General features: G+C 41.5%; 1 protein-coding gene across 13 annotated transcripts in view; it reads left to right on the forward strand.

The window, feature by feature from the left end:
* Window positions 1-19,272, forward strand: part of PDE7A (phosphodiesterase 7A) — a 97,714-nt gene that overhangs the window by 72,991 nt on the left and 5,451 nt on the right. For 6 of the 13 annotated variants that reach the window (XR_016021703.1, XR_016021699.1, XR_016021700.1 and 3 more), the window contains exons 8-16: window positions 4,144-4,275; window positions 4,492-4,583; window positions 6,748-6,892; window positions 7,465-7,561; window positions 8,207-8,287; window positions 11,928-12,198; window positions 14,397-14,646; window positions 14,725-16,156; window positions 18,771-18,960. Coding sequence is in view for 4 of the 13 variants with exons in the window: in XM_019710689.3 (XP_019566248.2) it covers window positions 4,144-4,275; window positions 4,492-4,583; window positions 6,748-6,892; window positions 7,465-7,561; window positions 8,207-8,287; window positions 11,928-12,112 (732 nt within the window). In the remaining 9 variants the exon portion in view is untranslated. Of the gene's footprint in view, window positions 1-4,143; window positions 4,276-4,491; window positions 4,584-6,747; window positions 6,893-7,464; window positions 7,562-8,206; window positions 8,288-11,927; window positions 13,697-14,396; window positions 14,647-14,724; window positions 16,157-18,770; window positions 18,961-19,272 lie in introns of those variants that run through there. The other 7 variants (XM_019710689.3, XM_088799404.1, XM_074318927.2 and 4 more) reach the window with 5 other exon arrangements.

Consider the following 19,272-nt stretch of genomic DNA (forward strand, 5'->3'; position numbering starts at 1 on the left):
GTAGCACCAGTCCCGCTCGGTGACTGAAGAGGGAGCCACGGAAGGGAAGCAAGAGACTTCAGAAAACTACCCAGGCTGTGGTGTGAAAACAAGTCAGACAAGACGAGAAACATGAGTACCTGTCAGGGGCTATTTTCAGTGCTCCTTGAAAGAGCATGGTGGCCTAAGCGAGGCAAGCAGCCATGGGGAAGGAGACAGGTGATGCTTTGTGAGGTCTCCTGGGAGTTAGAATGACGGGGTGTGCTGTCCAAAGCACGTGGCGGAATGAGGTAGGGAGAGTAGCTGACAAAGACGGCCTTGGGCAGTTGAGGGGAAGGTGGAAGTCTTGTGAGAGAAAGAATGCAGCAAAAGGAGTATGTTTAGGCGGTAGGGCTGGTAGAGAAGATGACTTCCGTTTTGAATATGTGAAGTTAAATGTGTTTGTGTGTTACCCAAATGGATAGCTGTCTAATAGAGACTTGAATAAAAGAGTCAAGTATAGGAGAGAGATCAGAGTTGGAGACACAGATTTGGGAATCAGCTGTAGATGTTAATGAAAGTCGTGTTTGCCCATGGACGTTTCCTACCCCTGGGGGTTCTGAAATGACGTCTGCCTTCTCTTAGCCCTGCTTCTAAACTCTTTGCCGTTGGGATCTTAGTTCCGGCTCAGTGTCAGGAGGGAAAGCAGGCTGACTAAACGACCTTGTGCCAGTTGATGCCAACTTGAGAGTATAGCCATGTGGCTGCTAGTATTCTCATTTTTCAAGAGATTGTGGAATATGTGATAATACCCCAATTTTTACAGTTTACATACATAACTTTTTAAAAAAATCAACTTTGTTGTGATATCATATACAATAATAAAATGCTTACATTTGATGTGTACAAATGTACGTTCCCAAGGGCTTCAATTTTTTAATTAAACTTAAAACAAAAAGCTCTGGGCCAACCTGGGAGAAATTGATAAATAATCACCATACAGCCAGGTAAACGGAGTGGTGGAGGTAAGTGCCATGTTCTGTGGGCCGCAGAGGAGGTTAAGCTGGTCCACGTCTGTGAAGGTTTGTCCCCTCCCACCCCCCACTGGCCACACTCCACTAGGAGCACTGGGTGGGGCCAGAGGGGCAGAGAATGTAAAAGTGGGGACAGCGGGGGAGGAAAATGGGTCCAAACACTGTCTTACCCATGCAGCTCGGGCAGTACTAATTTTAAACAGTTTTGGCCTATGTCGGTCTGGTACCAGTAACTCGTATTCTGAATACTTGTTTGCCTATGCAGCTCTGACAATACTTATTTTAAACACTTTTCATCATTCATATATATTCAGTGAACTCTTAGTCAAAGCTTCAATGAAGGATACGGATAAAATCACTAAGCCCTAAAATGCAACAATTGTCTTCTCCCTTATCATAGTTTACATTTAAAAATAGTCACTCAAAGTCTTAAGAGTGAATTCTAAATAAAGCTTGAAGGTTGTACTTCCTGGGTCTTCACATGGCACCACCTTTTCGAGTGTTTTCATTCATTCACTCAGTACATTTTCCCGGTGCTGGGAATTTGGTGGTAAACAGGACAGGAAAGGTCCCAGCCTTTAGAAAACTCACCTTCCAGCAGGGAAGGCGATCATTAAACAAATAGATATAAATAGAACTTTGACATTTACTGTAGTGATTACTGCTGTGAGGAAACCTAACTAGAGGAATGTGCTGGAGTGGATGGCGGGGATTGCAGCCTTAGCCAGAGTGGCCGCAACCCTGTGAACTGAGTGAGTGTCAGAGACGGAGTCCGCCATGGGAAAATCCAGGTGCAGAGGGAATTGCAAAGAAAAAGGGTTAAATGTCATGTTCAGTGAGAAATCTACTTCCATTTTTTATCTTATGATTTATATGTAAGAGCTAATTCCTAGCTTCTTCTCTAAGTGACAAAGAAATATTCAAAGCCCAAGAAATTATTGGACATTTAGGGGAAAATTACTTCTCTCTGTACATGTATCAGCTCTGACTGTAGGATTTATTTGTATGTCCTCAAAGCTGAACTTACATAGATGATAATTTTGTTCCAGTTGAGCCTAGTAGCAACAATGAAAACTGAAGTTTTTCATTGAACACAGGAAAACTCATCACTTGGTAGTTTTCTATCTGATTGAAAAAGAACACTGATGATACACATGACACACGTGAAATCTGACTTTCGTAGACATTAAGTGGTTTGCAGTTTCTTCTTCATACAACTTTTGTTTACTGTCAGGTATTACCAGATATAATCACAGGAACGGAAATAACATTTCCCTTTAATTTACTTAAAATTTTTGTGTTAATGTCATTGACATCCTTGTCTTTGTTATAAAGCTTTTATAGTTTTCTGATGAAAGATACTACTTTACAAGCAGAAGTGTTGCATTATTATTCAGAAATTTTTTTTTTTGCAGTCATGATTTGTTTTCAAACTTAGAACTTACTTTCCCTTCACAGAACTTTTAAATATTCAGTTGTTTCTTCTCATGTTTCTATTTTTAATGGTTCACTCTTTAATCTACTTAAAGTTGTTTGATGTCATGTATAATCATACATTAATTTTTTAAAAATAAGTAATTCTGGGTTATTGGATTGTCCCACGATGGTACATTCTTCTGCCACTTCCCCTCTGTTTAAGTTATAAAAATACGAGTATAACACTTTTATAATTTGCTTAATAAAACCCATTAAGATATCGACAGCCATCCCCACACATTTATATGTCGGGGAACGAGGAGGTTACTTTATGAGCAGGACGCTGCATTTCGTATGCCTTCTGTTCCTCTTGATTAGTAAGCAGTGCTTTTAAAAAGCTGTCTTTTTAAAACTGCTTTTGCATATCCTAAAGAGGAAATGATTTTCTTCACCATCTTCTCCCTGTTCATTGAGCTTCTCCATATACCAGTTATAGGTAATACAAAAAGAAATAACACGCATTATCTGCCTTCAAACAGTTTATCATTTCGAGGGAATTCAAACCCTTAGTGATTTTTTTTTCCCCCAGCCTGAGATGAACTTGACACAGGGCGTGGAAAAAGATACATTCTGGCATAGCAAGAAAATATTAGAATTTGAATCAAAATGTGTTTTTTTAAAATGCTCATATTCAAGAATTCTTCAGTTTTCATCTTTGTTTTATCATGTGCTATATATGTTAGTTGAGTAGCATAATCTATAAATATACCTATATTGCTGGTGTATGTGAAAAGTTTTTACTGCGAGGGCGCGGATCATACAAGTTTAGAGAGTGCTGCCCTAATGTAAAGCTAAATAAAAGTGTGCTGTGCCGAGTATTTATGGCAGGACATGTGAAGTGCTGTAGGAACACAAACCAGTCATCTGCTGGGGAAGGACCTGGAGGCAGAGGACGGGGGAGGGTGTTCAGTGGGTTTGGGCCTTAGAAGATGAGCAGGACTTGGCCAGAACATGAAGAGAGAGGTGATATGTGACAGGCAGGTGATGTACTCAAGGTGATTGTTTCTGTCATTAAAACCGTCAGGTAATAAACTTCTTTATTTTGATTACTTTATCAGATAATGATTATTGAGAGTAATATTTAAAAGATGCTTTTTCTGACCTGGTTACACTGTTTACACTGTTCTGAATGTATCTGCTGGGAGAGGATTTTATTATAGACTTGACATAAACTTCTGCTCCATGACTACTTAGTGGCTTCCTTAAATTAGGATCTCAGAGATAACCTTGCACTTTAGATTCTTAATTGAAATCCAGGAACCATTTTGTTAAGCAATTGTTGGACTTACCACAATGATTTTTTTTAAGCCTTATAGGTCTTCTCTGTTTGGTAGTGGCTACAGTAATAAAAATCCGCACACCTGTGTGTGTTGTTTTAAAGCCATTCTCTCTCAAAAAGATGGTTTGTACTTGACCTGCCATTTGAGTTAAGCTCGTTTCAGAGGATGCAGTGTAAGGTGGGGTCCGTGGACTCTGTGTGGGCAAGGACAGTGGCTGCTTCCCCAGTGTCGTGAGACCCGCACCGGGCAGGCCCTCAGGGGCCTTACTGAACAGTCTGAGCAACACAGAGCGGGAGGAGATGTTGACGCTATGATGTGGGCCTGTTCCAAACGGTTGTAGTGGTACAGAATTGATTTCAGATATGTCTGTAATTAGATCCTGTTGTCCATTCTAGCTTGCCAGTTCTGTAACTCCTTGGGACATCTTGCTGAGCTTAATTGCAGCTGCCACTCATGATCTGGACCATCCAGGTGTCAATCAACCTTTCCTTATTAAAACTAACCATTACTTGGCAACTTTATACAAGGTTAGTGTAATTTCATCATCAAAATTTAATATTCTTGCTTTCTAGAAAATGTTATATGCTTTTAAGAAAGTGAAAGTGGTAAACAAATGCTCATTGAAGGTTAGGATTTAACCAGGTTGATATTACTTCTAAATTCTTTTTTTTCCACCCCAAACAATTCTTTATGTTCAGAAAGAGGCTTACCATTAAATAACTCAGATATGCCCTTTCTTGTAGAATACCTCAGTACTGGAAAATCACCACTGGAGATCTGCAGTGGGATTATTGAGAGAATCCGGTTTATTCTCACATATGCCATTAGAAAGCAGGTAGGTTGGATTAAGACAAATTTTATTTCCTATGAACTATGAAAATTAAGTTGGCAAAACAATTTTAAAAGTTTTAAAAATTACATTATTTAGGTGTTACACAGTTTTCAACTTTTCTTAAATTTAGTGGGTAAATTATTTTATTTTACAAATTTATATCAAAATTTTAGTAATTTGAACTTATTCTACAGTGTGGTCAGTGGTATTTTGTAGTGAATTACTATGAAGGATTATTCCATAGATTTGAGTACTATAAAATTCACTCCAAATACACCATGGCTCAGTCATAGATTATTGTTTATTTATATCAATACTGTGTTTCCCCAAAAATAAGACTTAGCCGGACAATCAGCTGTAATGTGTCTTTTGGAGCTGATGTAAGACCCGGGTCTTATATTAATTTTTGCTCCAAAAGACGCATTAGAGCTCATTGTCCAGCTAGGTCTTATTTTCAGGGAAACACGGTAGTATTACATATTTCCATTTATGCTAATTTGAATAAAACCTTAAGTTGTGAGTATAAATTAGATAGGAAGTAAACATTCTATATAATAAATAGACTCGTTAAAATCTGTTTCAGGCAGTTTTCAAAACTGATAAGTAAAAAGAATGCTCTTTATAGCCTCAACAGGATAGTCCTGGAGTCACTTCTGGATAAAATAATGATGGAAAGAACAGAAAACACTAATTTTTTTTTTTTAGAATAGATTATTTAATGTTAAGTAGGCCATTTGAAAGCCTAATAAAAAGCATTAATGTAACTGAACCCAATATTATGGTGGTCGTTAACAAATTCCTATGTCATTGGTCCACAAACAAAAGCTTTTAAAAATGAATGCCTCACTGAGAGAAAGATGTACTTAAGAAAACCATGTAAGTGGATATAAACCATCTAATTCTAAAAAAAGGTGAGGCATAAAAATGTTTGGGTATTAACTTTTAAGTTACTGTCATTGTTCTTTCCTTTTTCCCTTCCATGATTTAAAATAACTTTATAAAAAAAAATTAAGTGTTTTATGTAATGACCATAAGAAAAAAGCTGGACTTTATTTTTTATTTTTTTAAATCTTTATTCATGGATACCATTTGGAGTTATGACAATACTTCTGGTAAGTAAAATTGTTTCTTGATGTAGTACAAATATAAAAATTGCTTAAACTGTACAGTGTTTGCATATGTAAATTGTTTTTCTTGATTAAGATAGATTAAAATGTTTGCTTTGTTACTCCCTTTTCACCATGTTTTGCATTTGATTAACCCCATTGAATTCTCAGATTTAATACAAATAAAAACTGAAAAGCAGGAACACTACACAGTAGCATTCCTTTATATTTTATTTAGGGTTTCAGTTAATATTCAGTATTGTAAGTGTTTTACTCTACTGACAGCTCTTTCTGATCATTATACACCGATAATGTTTGCTACAGACTAATGAAACAAGAGGCAGGAATTTTTGTAAACGTTTATTTCTCTTGTTATTTGACTTGAGACGGTTTTTAAAATTTCATGTATTTGTTATTTACATTAACATGTTTCCTTTTCCCTTCCAGAAAATTTGGATAGTCTTATAGATAACTGATTGATTCCGGAATATACATATACAGCTATTCAACTACATATACAACTTTGTACAATATTCAACTATACGTATAGTTGAATCTAAATTTTATTAGACCATTTGGTGGAATTCATCAGGATTTAATCAGGCCTCTTAGTCAAAATGTCTGCAGGAGTCAGTTGTTGAATGTGCTCTTCTTCCTCTATGGGAACCTTCCTTCTGCCTTTCAGATCTCAGGCACCAAAAAACAAACCAAAGATGTTTACCCTCAGCACATCCTAGCAAAGAATTATATAGCAATCCTATATAGATTTTTTTTTTTTAAGGCAAATAATTCCACCTTGGCTGACAAAATAAATGCACTCTTTTGGGAATGTTTGCATATTGGTATTTTCCTACATACTGTCTTTTAGTTTTGATTATTTTAGTAGTTTTTTAATGCATTCTTTAAAATTCATTTTTTGTCATAGGTTAAAAGTTGAATGGCAATTAGAATGTATTACGGCTCTGTAAAGCTTTCTGAGTATTAAGTTTAAGGAAAAAAAATCAAGAAGTAACTGTTTAAGTGAAAGTCTTGTGTTTTCTCTTTTATTTTTCTAATTCCAGGCAACAAATGGAGACTCAGATAGGTGCTTTGATACTAGCCACAGACATCAGTCGCCAAAATGAGTATCTGTCGTTGTTTAGGTCCCATTTGGATAGAGGAGACTTATGCCTAAAAGATGCCAGACATAGGCATTTGGTTTTACAGGTAAAATGGAACTTGGAAAGATTGTATTTCTAGGGCAAACCATGTGACTAGTAGAATAAAAATGAAATATTCCAGTGTAGTTTCCAAAGTGGTTAAATCTTGACAGAAAGCTATGCAGTTTCCTTCCATTCGTAAAATACTTTCTAGAAGGAGAACTTGTTCCCTAGGAAAACACCATTGCTTTTGTATTTCTCATACTGGAGATTTCTAACAAAAACAGCTTTTGCAAGATTAGGGTCCCAATCGACTCACATCATTTTATTTTAATAAGTTCTCACATTAAAAAATGAAAGAATTGGATGATTTATTTATGGCTTACGAGTATGGTTAATCCAGTCCCGTGCTTGGCTCTTTGGTATTGTCAAGCATGTACAATTAAGTTAGCAGCCTTTCAGCATTCCTGCAAAAATGATTGGTAGACCTAATAGTTTTATAAAATTAATATAAAAACTGAATTTTCTGTTGCAATATTAAGTGTTCTTTTTACCACTTTAAGAGTATATTACCACTTTAAGAGTACAATTGAAATTTTACTTTCTTTCTTAAAACAATTTTAATGTTTTGTTTGCTAGATGGCTTTGAAATGTGCTGATATTTGTAACCCATGTCGGACCTGGGAATTAAGCAAGCAGTGGAGTGAGAAAGTAACCGAGGAATTCTTCCATCAAGGCAAGTTCCAGTATTGAGTGATACTTAATCGATTCAGTTCATTTCTTAGCATCATATAAATGAAATAACTCGGACATTTACAGGACTTTGATATTTTCAGTGACAGTTTACAGTAGATGCACACATAAGCAGTAATGTACGAATTGAGCAGCTGTGTTGAAATGACCAGTTCTCTTTTGAAACCATCAGGTGTGTCTGTGTGCACTTGTGAGTAGTCATAGGTCAGGTTGGAAATTGTCCTGAACAGAAAGATTTCCCTGACCTTGCTCCTTCCTTGTTCTGTGCGGAGGTCATGGCTGTCTGAACGTGAAAGACATTTTCATGGTTTAAAGACAGAAACCAGATCGTCACTTCACGCACGTTCCTTTTAGAAATCTAAGTTTTAAATTAAAATCCTGACAGAGTTACAGTCTTGGGGTGACACCTAGTAAAAGCTTTCCACCTACTCCATTTAGAATAGGGTATTAGCTTGGCTATCTTTTCCGTGTTTGAGTAAGTTAAAGAACTCATTTAGAAGCTGTACTCTTAGGCTTAAGGATGTTACGTTGTTCCTAAGGGATTTACAGGTAAGATAAAGACTTTACTTACATATTTAACCAATAGGTGTGTGCCACGTTAATAATTCTCTGTTTTTATAATTTCTAGGAGATATAGAAAAGAAGTATCATTTAGGTGTGAGCCCACTCTGTGATCGTCACAGCGAATCGATTGCCAACATCCAGATTGGTAACTATACAGACTTAGATGTGGGCTGGTTAGAAAAATGCTGCTGGTTTTAATTTTATCAAGAAGAGAGATACACATTTGAAAAACAAATATTAAAATTATGCTGATTTCTATTTTTTAAATAATTAAAAATTTTACCCTTCTTTTTCCCTTTTTTTTTTGCCCTTATAATAATTTATTTTCATATGATCGTAGGTCCTAAAAAGCATAATTTTTGCAGAGCTAATAGCAGTCACTTTGTGTTCTAAAACTGAAAGAATTCATTATTTGCCCACGTGGAAGCCTCTTTTGCGTATTTCTGGGGCTGCCATTGAAAATGAAAACGGTGACCCCTGAGCACGATTATAATGTAGACAGTTGGCACTATTGCTGACTTCTCTTTTATCGCGGCCTGTTGATTAGGTCCAATTCCTCCACATCTTGCACAGGCCTTTTGTAACTAGCCTTGAATTGTCCCTTTAGTCTTCTCCCCAGCAACTTCCCCTTATTCCTACAGCACCTTGGGCCCCTTTAGTGTTCCCCAAATTCACAGGAGCTTCTTTACTCTGTACCTTGCTGGCCCTTCCCATCCGCATGACAGACTCCTTGAGAAGCTTCACCTCAAATGCCGTGTCCTCCAGAAGCCACCCGACTCTCCAGGCAGAGCTAGTCACTCCCTTCCAGGCTTCCAGATGCGTCTCACAGCTGTCGGGTCGTTGCCTTTCCCTTGCTGGGGTATTCCTGAGGCCGAGCGCTGCGCCTGGAAGCAGGGGGCACCTGAGAACTCTGTGGGGCCCTAGAGAAAGCATGGAGGGTGCTGTGAGCTTTGCTGTAGAAGAGCTTCCGATGGAAAGCCGACTGGGATAGGCTGCGTGGGGCTTGAATGGAAAGTCACCGACGGGAGGGGTAACTCAGCAGGTGCTGAAGGAAGGATGTGATTTGGGTAGCTGGTGTCAGAGCCTTTGAGAATTAGGTTGAACATAGTAAAATGTGTACAGACTTCAGAAAGATAAGTCCTTAGGAATTCAGAAGAGCGCAGTTCTCTGAAAAGAAGACTGTTCTGTGGGGTCAGATTCAGAAATAGGGAGGGCGCCAAAACGTACACATTTTAAGAAAGGAAAAACTATTAAAACTGTAATACTCAATATATTCTGATAACAAAAGATGAATAGAAGTCATGTGCATACATTTTTTTGGCACCCCCGATATAATTCTTACCTTGTAATTGCAAAGGCTCCCCAGGTGGAAGACGGTGGGTGGTAACTGACTTGCCTGCGGAAGGATAAGGGGGTGAAGGTCCGGCCTGCGGGGCGGGACGCAGACCTGTAGAAATGGTGTGGAAACGCTGTGTCCCCGAGTTGCTCGCACGGGCCAGGGAGGCTGAGGTTAGGAAATCACTCCAGCTACTTTCAGTGTCTTTTCCTGAGTAAATTACCCCCAGATTAATGGGAGAATTTACAGATGAGGTTTTTAAAAATTGCAGTTTTTAGAAGAAAAAGGAGTTGGATCCCTTAAACTGTTCGTCTCAGCCCGTGGATGTTGTCAGGGCTGGACAGTTCTAGCCTGGTGGTCAGAGGGGCAGAGACAAGCTGAGCCATGGTAGTAGCTGGCGTCTCCTCACAAGCACCTCGGACACACGCGCTGCTAGGGTTCTCTTTTCCAGAAGCTTTGCCCAGGCCATGCAGTTCGCAGGCGTTGGTCTTTCTGACGTCAGGCACTAGCTGGAAAGGGGCTGGGAAAGTTGCTATTTCTGGGGTAAATCACGTGCCCATTAGACTAAGGACGACACTACGCAGTGAGTACTCGGAGCCAGCATAGAGGTCAGTAAGCAGGAGCCGTGTGGAATCGATAGTTTCTTTGGTGGGAACAGTAGTTTCAGGGCACAAGAATGTCGTGTGCGGACTGAGAGCAGGCACTTGAGCAGGTGGTGTCTGGGGATAAGAGGGAGCGCGTGGCCACGTCAGTTACGTGGGTTCCCAGGGGCCGGAGCAGCTGATGGGCAGAGTCCTGCCCTCGAGGGGTGCAGGGTGGCCCGGCCTAGTCATTTTTACCAGGTACTTGAGACCTAAAAGAAATTTTAGGTTGTTATAGAGCCAGAAGCGATAGTTAAGTTGTTGGATGTTAGAGGCAGGGTCCAAAAGCTCGCAACCAGTTGGAACAATAGAGAGTCAAATAAGATGAGTCGTGTAAAAGCTGTAACGAGGTCCAGCTGCTCGTGCTAACTGTGGCACCTGGAAAAGACGGGGCTTTGGCTGGTCGGCCAGCCTGTCACGTGGGTATGGGCACAGCTGCCAAAGAGCTGCTGTGTCCCTCATGCCGCAAGGTCGTCTGTTTGTTACCTCTTTCCCCTCACAGAATGTTGCTCCTTGAGGGCAGACCCGTCCCCTTTACTGCTGTATCCCCAGCCACCTAGGACAGTGCATGGATATATAGCTTCTCAGCTAGTCTGTGTGGAGGAAACGAAAGAAAGAAGCCTTATTCTGACGTCGGAGCTATTAGATTGGTACACAAGTAATTGCGGTTTTTGCAGTTGTTTTTAACCTTTTAAACCGCAATTACTTTTGCACCAACCTAATACTATTTCAGATGCCACAATTTGTACACTTGAGAAATTCAACCATTAGACCATAGGTGACTTTTCTAATCAAAAGTAGTGGGTGCTGCCTGCTTTAATTTCTGTGAGATTGTTTTGTTGGATGCATGGAACCTGTTGTCTGTATGGAACCTGTTGTCTGTGGTCAACATGGTCTTTTACTGCAAAGACAATGTTTTGGAGCTGCTGAAAATTTAAAAACTGGTTTATAGGAGCAGTGATACAGTTTGTACATTTCCCCTGTCCTTCACAGATCCAAAGTCAGGAAGATAATGTTATTCGTTTCTCCTAATATATGAGATTTGATTGCTCAGGTACTTCCTAGGAGGCTGCTTTTCACCCTGCGTGATGCTCTCGTGTTACGTCAGATGTGGGGTTCTCGAGTGCTGTGCAGCCTAACGGTGCAAACTGTCCTGAAATTACTCATCTTCCTTTTCCGACTGAATTAAGGGGGATCAGTCATATGAATTGTTTCTAAAGTAGGGCCCTGGTATACTTCTAATGTTCACATTAATAATTGACGAATCTCCTTTGTTCTGTTTAGACTCATAATTTTTGTCACGAGCTTTGGCTTTATAAATTCTGAGCTAAATGATACGGCTAATTGTAGTCATGACCAGGTGTGAAGATTCCATCCCTGCGGGTATCAAGCAGGAAACCATCCCCAGGTCCCCTTCAGTTCATGCTTTGTCCCCACTGTCCTGGAGGGGATGCCCTCTTAGCCTCCAGCTGTGTCACGGGAGCTGCCCCTGGAATGGAGTTATGCCCTGTGTCCCCGGGAGTCCATATTGCCACTGTTTGCTGAAGTAAAGAGAGGTGGTTGTGCGGCTGGGAGGAACCGTCAGAAAAGGTGGAGAGGTGTGTCAGGTCACCTCTCCTCCAGGTTCCATCGAGGTACTTGAATAGGTTCTTCAAAGATACAGAAATTGCCACACACATGTATTAGAACTTTTGAAAAATAAGGTTTAGGTAATATTGGAACAGGACATAAGGCAGTAAACTGTGTAGATGTTTTAAAGATAAAGTTTCAGGACATACGTTGATAACGTTTTCTCTTACTTCCTCCAGGTTTTATGACTTACCTAGTGGAGCCTTTATTCACAGAATGGGCCCGGTTTTCCAACACCAGGCTGTCCCAGACGATGCTGGGACACGTGGGGCTGAACAAAGCCAGCTGGAAGGGACTGCAGAGAGAACAGGCCAGCAGTGAGGACACTGACACGACGTTTGAGGAGTTGAACTCACAGTTATGACCTCAGGAAAATCGGTTATCATAACCCAGAACCAGTGGGACAGACTGCCTCCCGGAGGGTTTGGAAATGTGACATGGGTTCGTGAGGTGAGAGAACTTACTCTTGACTGCCAAGGTTGCGAAGGGAATGATGCCAGCATTATTTATGTCCCAAGATTTCCTCTGTTGGATCATTGGAACCCACTTTTTAATTTAAGACCTGAACTTAGAGCAATATGCACTTGGCTTTCACATGAAACCTTGAATATGCAAAGCCCAGCGGGACTGAATGCAGGAGTAGCCAAGGAGGTTTTGCGGCGTGCCACGTGTTTCTCAAAGCATTTATCCTTCGAACCATGAAACTTGAACTGAACCTTTCAGCAGAAATCTCTTGGAATTTCACCAGTCTGATGCAACATTGTGTCTGTACCTTCCACTAAGTTCTCTCTGAGAAAATGGAAATGTGAAGTGCCCAGCCTCTGCTGCCTCTGGCAAGACTCGATGTTTACATATCAACTCTGAAATACTGGTTCTAAATTTGCCTTGGAGCATAATTGTGAAGGAACCACTAAGAATTTTAAGATCAAACTGTAAACTGCAGCTCTTCCCCCCGGTTTGCCTTTTTTTCTCCTTTGGATGCCACCAAAGCCCCGTTCGCTCGTTTTCTTTCGTGCACTGGAAACTGTGCATTCTCAGAGTCCCGCCAGGCTTTCACTCCAGTGCTGCTTGGCAATGCAATTTTTTTTTTAACTATTCGTTTTTAATGTGGGGCGGGAGGGGAAGAACGCCAGTGTCCTAGCTGTATTATGATTCTGCAGTGAAGACATTGCATGTTGTTTTCACTACTGTACACTTGACCTGCACATGCAAGAAAAGGTGGAATGTTTAAAACACCATAATCAGCTCAGGGTATTTGCCAATCTGAAATAAATGGGATGGGGAAGTGTGTCCTTCGAGCAAGGGTACGGAAGTCCCTTTCGCTGCAGTGAGTGAGGTGTGTCGTGTGTGAATGGATGGTGTGTGTGCGTGCATGTGTTGTTCTATTTATCCACATGGGAAAGGATCTGAACTGTAAGCTTCTATTTATTATTTTAGAATGTGACGGTGAGCAGCCACCCTTGGGGGAGGGGAAGGTAGGTAAGCTGTAAGATTGCTCCAGTTGCCTTAAACTATGCACAAAGCTAAGTGACCAAACTTCTTGTTTTGATTTGAAAAAAAGTGCATTGTTTTTTCGTCCCTCCCTTTGATGAAACGTTACCCTTTGATGGGCCTTTTGATGTGAACAGATGTTTTCTAGGACAAAATCTAAGGACTAATTTTAAACTTAAAACATTCCACTTTTGTAATTTGTTTCAAATTGTTTTATGTATAGTAAGCACAACTGTAATCTGGTTTTAAGAGAAACTGGTGCTTTCTTTTAGTTCAATTGTATTTCCCTTGTTACTGTAAAAGACTGTTTATTAATTATGTTTACAGTTTGTTGCAACAGCCATTTTCTTGGGAGAAAGCTTGAGTGTAAAGCCATTTGTAAAAGGCTTTGCCATACTCATTTTAATATGTGCCTGTTGCTGTTAACTTTTGATGAATAAAAACCTATCTTTTCACATTTTTATCTTTGATATTTACCTCACCTTATAATTCAACCCTCTGGAAATCATAATGCTAAATTACTAGGAAATCAAAGGTGTAGCTCCTTGGCTCTAGCATTCACTCCTCAGGTATTTATTTATTCAGGCCGAGCTGGGTGCAGGCCCCGCCCTGGGGGGGGTCCACTACCAAGAGCTCCAGAGTGAGCAGGCTGAGGCCCAGGTCACAGTTTGCTCAGAGTCCTGCTAACACTTGGTGGAGCCCAGCCTTTCATCCCCACGGTTGGAAATTGCACCTCTTTCACGTACTAAAAGACTAGTAACTGTACTGGCCTTTTTAAAGTAATAAGAAATGGCCACTTAATTCTTGGTTGATACCAATGCAAGGAAGGTACCACTGGGCATCTTCTGTATCTTCCCAAGTCCAATTCATTAGAAGGGATGCAGTACAGACTTTAAATCAAACATGTTATTTGCATAGAAGAGTGACATCCAATAGAATATATGTGAGCCACAGAAGTGATTTTCAACTTCCTAGTAGCCACATTTAAAAAAGGAGACAAAAACCAGATGGAATTAATTTTAATACCATGTATGTATGTATGTATGTATGTAGCATAATCATTTCAATATGTAGTCATTATGAAAAAACAATTGAGATGTTTTACATTGTTTTTGGTACAAAGTCTTTGCAATCCAGTATGTACTTTACACTTACAGCAGCCACGTTTCAAGTGTCCAGTATCCACACGTGGCAAGTGGCTCCGTATTGGACAGTGGATGTAGAAGTCCAGTGATGGCAGAGCTGTGTGTCACCTGGGAAAGGCCAACTGGCCCCTCGTATGCGGTGGCATCACCTTGGCCAATTGGATGCTTCCGGAGTGTGATAAAGACCTTTCTTTCCAAGCTCAGAGACCTCGTATGACAGCGCATGGGAGAGACTAGCTCATAGCCAGCTCACCTTGACCAGGTGCAGTAACTGATGTTTGTCAAGTGTGATTATTTCAATTCAGTGAGAAACAGAACTGTCAATCATTCTCTCCTTTAGGCAGATCTTCTTGGGAAGCCGACTGGGACCCGCCTCCCCGCGGATGCTCCCGCTCGCCGAACCGGGCGCCCTGCTCCCCTGGACGATGCTGGGGACCCTGCCAGCTGCTGCTTGTCCATGTCAGCTTCTCATTGGCTTCAATCCACGTCAGTACCTGTAGCCTCGTGTGTCTGAGCCGCCCGGGCTCCAGCTGCGGTGTGGCTGCTGCTTCTGCTCTTGGCCACTCACTCTGTGTCTTATTTGATGCTCAGAGAGGATTGTCTTATTTCCATTCTTGGGGGGAGAGGGGGGGAGACTCCTCAGACTGCCCCCATTTCCTGCCTACACGTATAATAAGCCCATTGTTTTTCCTTATGTGTTATGTGGGAATCACTGCCTCTGGCTCTGCTTTTTAAATAGGACCTGTATTCCTTGAACATGAATTTTCTATGAAAATTTGAGTCAACAGTTCAATAATTTAGATCACATTTAAAATAAGTAGTTAGATATTATGGAACACAATGCAAACTTCACATGAATTTTAAAGATAAAACAGGAGACTTCAGAGAATGATTGCGCAGGTAGCAGCCCAGTGGGGCTCCAGGTCCCACTTCTGTCGGGGGCGGGGCGGGGGGTGCATCTCTGCTCTGGGGGTGAAGTCTTTGCAGAGAAAATGTTGGCCAGCCTTAGCTTAGTGGGAAAAAGAGTGGTTCCTGGGCAGCGTTTCTACTCTGTAAATGTGACGGTTCATGATTCCCTGTATAAAAGAAGTAAATATTTTATGTCCTTTGCAGAGACATATTTGTACCTGACATACAGGTTAGAGGTGTTAGGAATTCTTTGAAGATTTCGTAACAGTCTCTTTTTCCAAAATGCCTTTTTGGCTCTTAAAGCTTTCATAAAACTTGCACATCAGAGATTTACAGTGTTTTCATATGTATTTTTAAAAATGTATAAGTATTTTAAATTCCCTGCCAGCAGTATCTCCTGCTTGTGAAGGTACACAGTGACCAATCGCTGCCCTGCATTCAGGAATGCTTTTACGTAAACGTGCGTATGACTCACCATTGCATCAGCTTACAGGTGGAACAATGGTTGTGCGGAATGAGCGAGGCCTAGTCTGAGCCATTCCTCACTTGCTAAGGGTCTGCAGGGACCTGGGGTTTGGAAGGCCCCCAAAGGTCTTGGGCTGTAGGTAGAATGACCACACTTGGGGGCGCGCTGAGAGGGGGTACACAGCAGGTCTCCACCTTGTGCTCAACATAGGGCTAGTGTAAATTGGACCATCAATAAATGCTTGTTGAACTGGTAACTTGGAGTTTTAATTATGTGTTTCCTTTTTAGCTATTAGTCTATCATGAAGAGAAATTTTATTAAAACTGGGCTGAAGTTACGTGGTGAGCAATATCCGAGTTCCTGTTGGGTACAGAGCCCTGCGCTGGATGCAATAAAGGTATTAAAAATTATAAAACATGGTCTCTGTTCTCAAAATGTGTGGGTGACAGAATGTTTGTTAATCAATATGGCAGGTTTTCATATTGTACAACATGAATGTAAGGTTTTGGGCTGTTGTTTACAATGAATGGTTCAGTTCGTTCTCTCCCAATTTGCTCGATTTGCAGTGCTTTCTAATGCATTCTCCATCTCATCATGCATTGAGTCCTTCAGCTCTAGAATTTGGTTTTTTTATAGTTTCAATCTTTCACAAAGTATTCCTGTTGGTTAATTTTATTCCTGAGCTCATCAACTGCCTTTCAGAGTTTTCTTGTATTTCACCGAGTTTCTTCATGACTGAGATTTTGAATTCTCCATCATTTAGGTCAAGATCAGTTTCCCCACGACTTTGCGTTTGGTTGCTAGAGAACTGTCTTTTTCTGTTACCTTGGTGATTCATGGTGCTTGATGTGTTCCTCTGCAGTGAGCAACTTTAGGTGCTGTTTTGATTTTAACTCAGCAGGTTAATTAGGTCTTTCTTTTGTTCCCCAGTAGATGGTGCTGTAGACAACTTTTTGTTACACCTGCGTTACTTGCACCCCTGTGGTCAGGGGCGCCACTACTGTGCTGAAGGATTGTGGGGGGTGGGTTTGCGAACCCGCAGCGCTGTTACCTGGTTCCCCGTGGTCAGAGGCAGTGGATGCATTTCCGCCGCTGCTACTGGGCCCGTCTGCAATCAGGAGGGAAATGTCAGGAAGCCAGTGCTGCTTGTACCCCCGTGCCCTCCGCCAGGCCACCCTTACAACTCCACCCCTACCGACCATGTTAGCTGGGGCTGCCGGCCTGTCCCTGGTCCTCGTGTCCTGCGTCCCCTCCGCCTCCGCACACCTTGGGATGTACCCGTGTGTAGATCTCAGGCTGCGAGTGTGTTGAGCAGAGGAACCTTTGTTGGGTTACTAGTTGTAGGAGGGATACAAAATGGGTTTTCTCTACCATGATGCTGTGAGATGCTTTGAGCACAAATGTGTTTATCATTGAGCCATATCCTATAAAGAATCAGGAGGCTGCATGATATCTTATGTTATAAGGTATATATTTAAGTTTTTGGAAGGAAGTATCTCAAAGGAATGTTTAATGTACCTAGTCGAACATTGGCAGAAAACAGAACTTTTCAATTTCCATCTAGGAACCATCACAAAATAGGGGGTTAGCTTTTTCCATTATCGGGACGGACTCAGATTATTTCAGGTTAACTGGGGGCTTTATCATGAGGATTCACCTTCGTGACAACAGAGACAAACCCTGGTGAGGGCTGCAGAGCATGACCCAGTCTAATCACTGAAAGGTAGCTTCCTGCCACATCTGCTTGCTTCTCCCACTCCTGCTCCTCCGTAACTCGTCTCCTCTGCCTTAGGGAGGCAGTGGAGCATAGTATCTTTTTTATTAGGTTGGTGCAAAAGTAATTGTGGCTTTTGCAATTATTTTTAGCATTTTAAACCTCAATTACTTTTGCACCAACCTAATAAGTGTTCATTTGTCAGACATTAGCTTTGGGTCCTTGGGCAAGTTACCTAATCTCTCCAGTAGCTTCCTAACCTGTAAAATGTGTTTCCGAAAAGTAAGATAATGTATTGACTGTTAAGTGCCAGATCACTGGCCTATTTCCTCCTAACGTTTGTATAAACCGCTCGGGGTACGCCTGTACCTCACAACGCCCTTATTTGAGCTCCAGGTGACAGCTGCCTCTCTCCAGGTTTCCTGTCCCAGTTCCTGGACTGGAACCTGACGGGACCAGCTCCTCAAGGCCGTGTCCTTGAGCATTACCAGGTGCTGGGCAGTGAGTTGGGCTGAGGAGTATCGGGGTGACCTGACCCCCGAGATCAGTCCGGGGTACTTCTCTACCCCAGTGATTCAGATCACCTCCCAGCAGTCTGGTTCTCATCCTCTTTCACCTTTGATAAAAAGCACGACTGGCCCAATGCGATGGCCGCAGGCAGCAGCAGACTTCCTACCACCACTAGGTCCTGGTACGAAGAGTGGGCCTTTCTCCCCAAATTAAGGCTTTTCCAGCCAGGAAGAGAGCACTTGTGAGGGACTGGCCTACGTAGCCATAGCTGTTTGCTATGGAATGGGAGGCACTAGTGGGGTTCTCGTACCATTTACCTTCTTGAAAATGTCTGTTACACTGTGACCTTTGGAAAAGGCTGGAGAATTTACCAGAGGAGAAAGTTTGAGAAAGGCCAGCTATATATAGGAACAGTCAGGTTTCTAGCCCATATGAAGTAGATTAGGACCGTCTCAGAGGAAATATCCAGTAGAGAACTAGCCTGCGTACAAGGCTCACGAGGAGAAACTAAAAAGAATAATAACAGGTTCAGTGGGATAGCTCAGAAGAATGTCGAATCTCTCATTTGAGAAGGGGAAGGACTCAGGAACAGTGATATTCTGTCATAAAACCACGTGTCTCGTTCTGCCCGACAATCCCAGGGCTGACTTTCCTGGGTTAACTCCTGAAAGTTTAAACTTCGATCTGCCAAATTCTAACCCAGAGAGAACTTCTATTTTGGGATTAGTTATCAAAAGGAATTTGTTTTTGGTAGTTGTTACCTCATGTCATCTTCTTTACCAATTAGACTCACAGGAACTCTTAATACAGCAAGAGGACAGGATTTTCTACAGAAGAGCCTGTGACGGGAGACAACCGGAAGTACAGACTAAGCGCCAGCGCTGAACGCCCCGAGCCTGTGCAGGTGCCGGGGCCCCGCCATGGGTCCCGGGAGACGTCAGTCTATTGGGAACTACAGTGACCTCATGTAAAGTGACGTAAGTAACTTATTTAGCACAAAATCATTATTTCACTTAGTCTTCAACAAATTTTTGAGCTGAGCAGTATTCCCATTTAACAGAGGTGTGACGTGGCTGAGGTCACACACGGCTTGTGTGTAACTCCATGCCCAGTGCCCCTGATGCACACTAGGTACATAAGTGAGTCCCTGCACTACTCAGAATCATTGTAGACAAAACGTTATACCAGTTACTTAACGTTTTAAGCCTCAGCTATAAAATGCAGAGCTTAACTATTTTTAAGATCTTTCACATCAGGTATTGTGTTGATTGTGAGAACCAGAAACTGAA

This window comes from Rhinolophus sinicus, chromosome 7 (genome assembly GCF_057876585.1).
Source record: "Rhinolophus sinicus isolate RSI-liver-muscle chromosome 7, RSI-T2T, whole genome shotgun sequence".
NCBI lineage: Eukaryota > Metazoa > Chordata > Mammalia > Chiroptera > Rhinolophidae > Rhinolophus > Rhinolophus sinicus.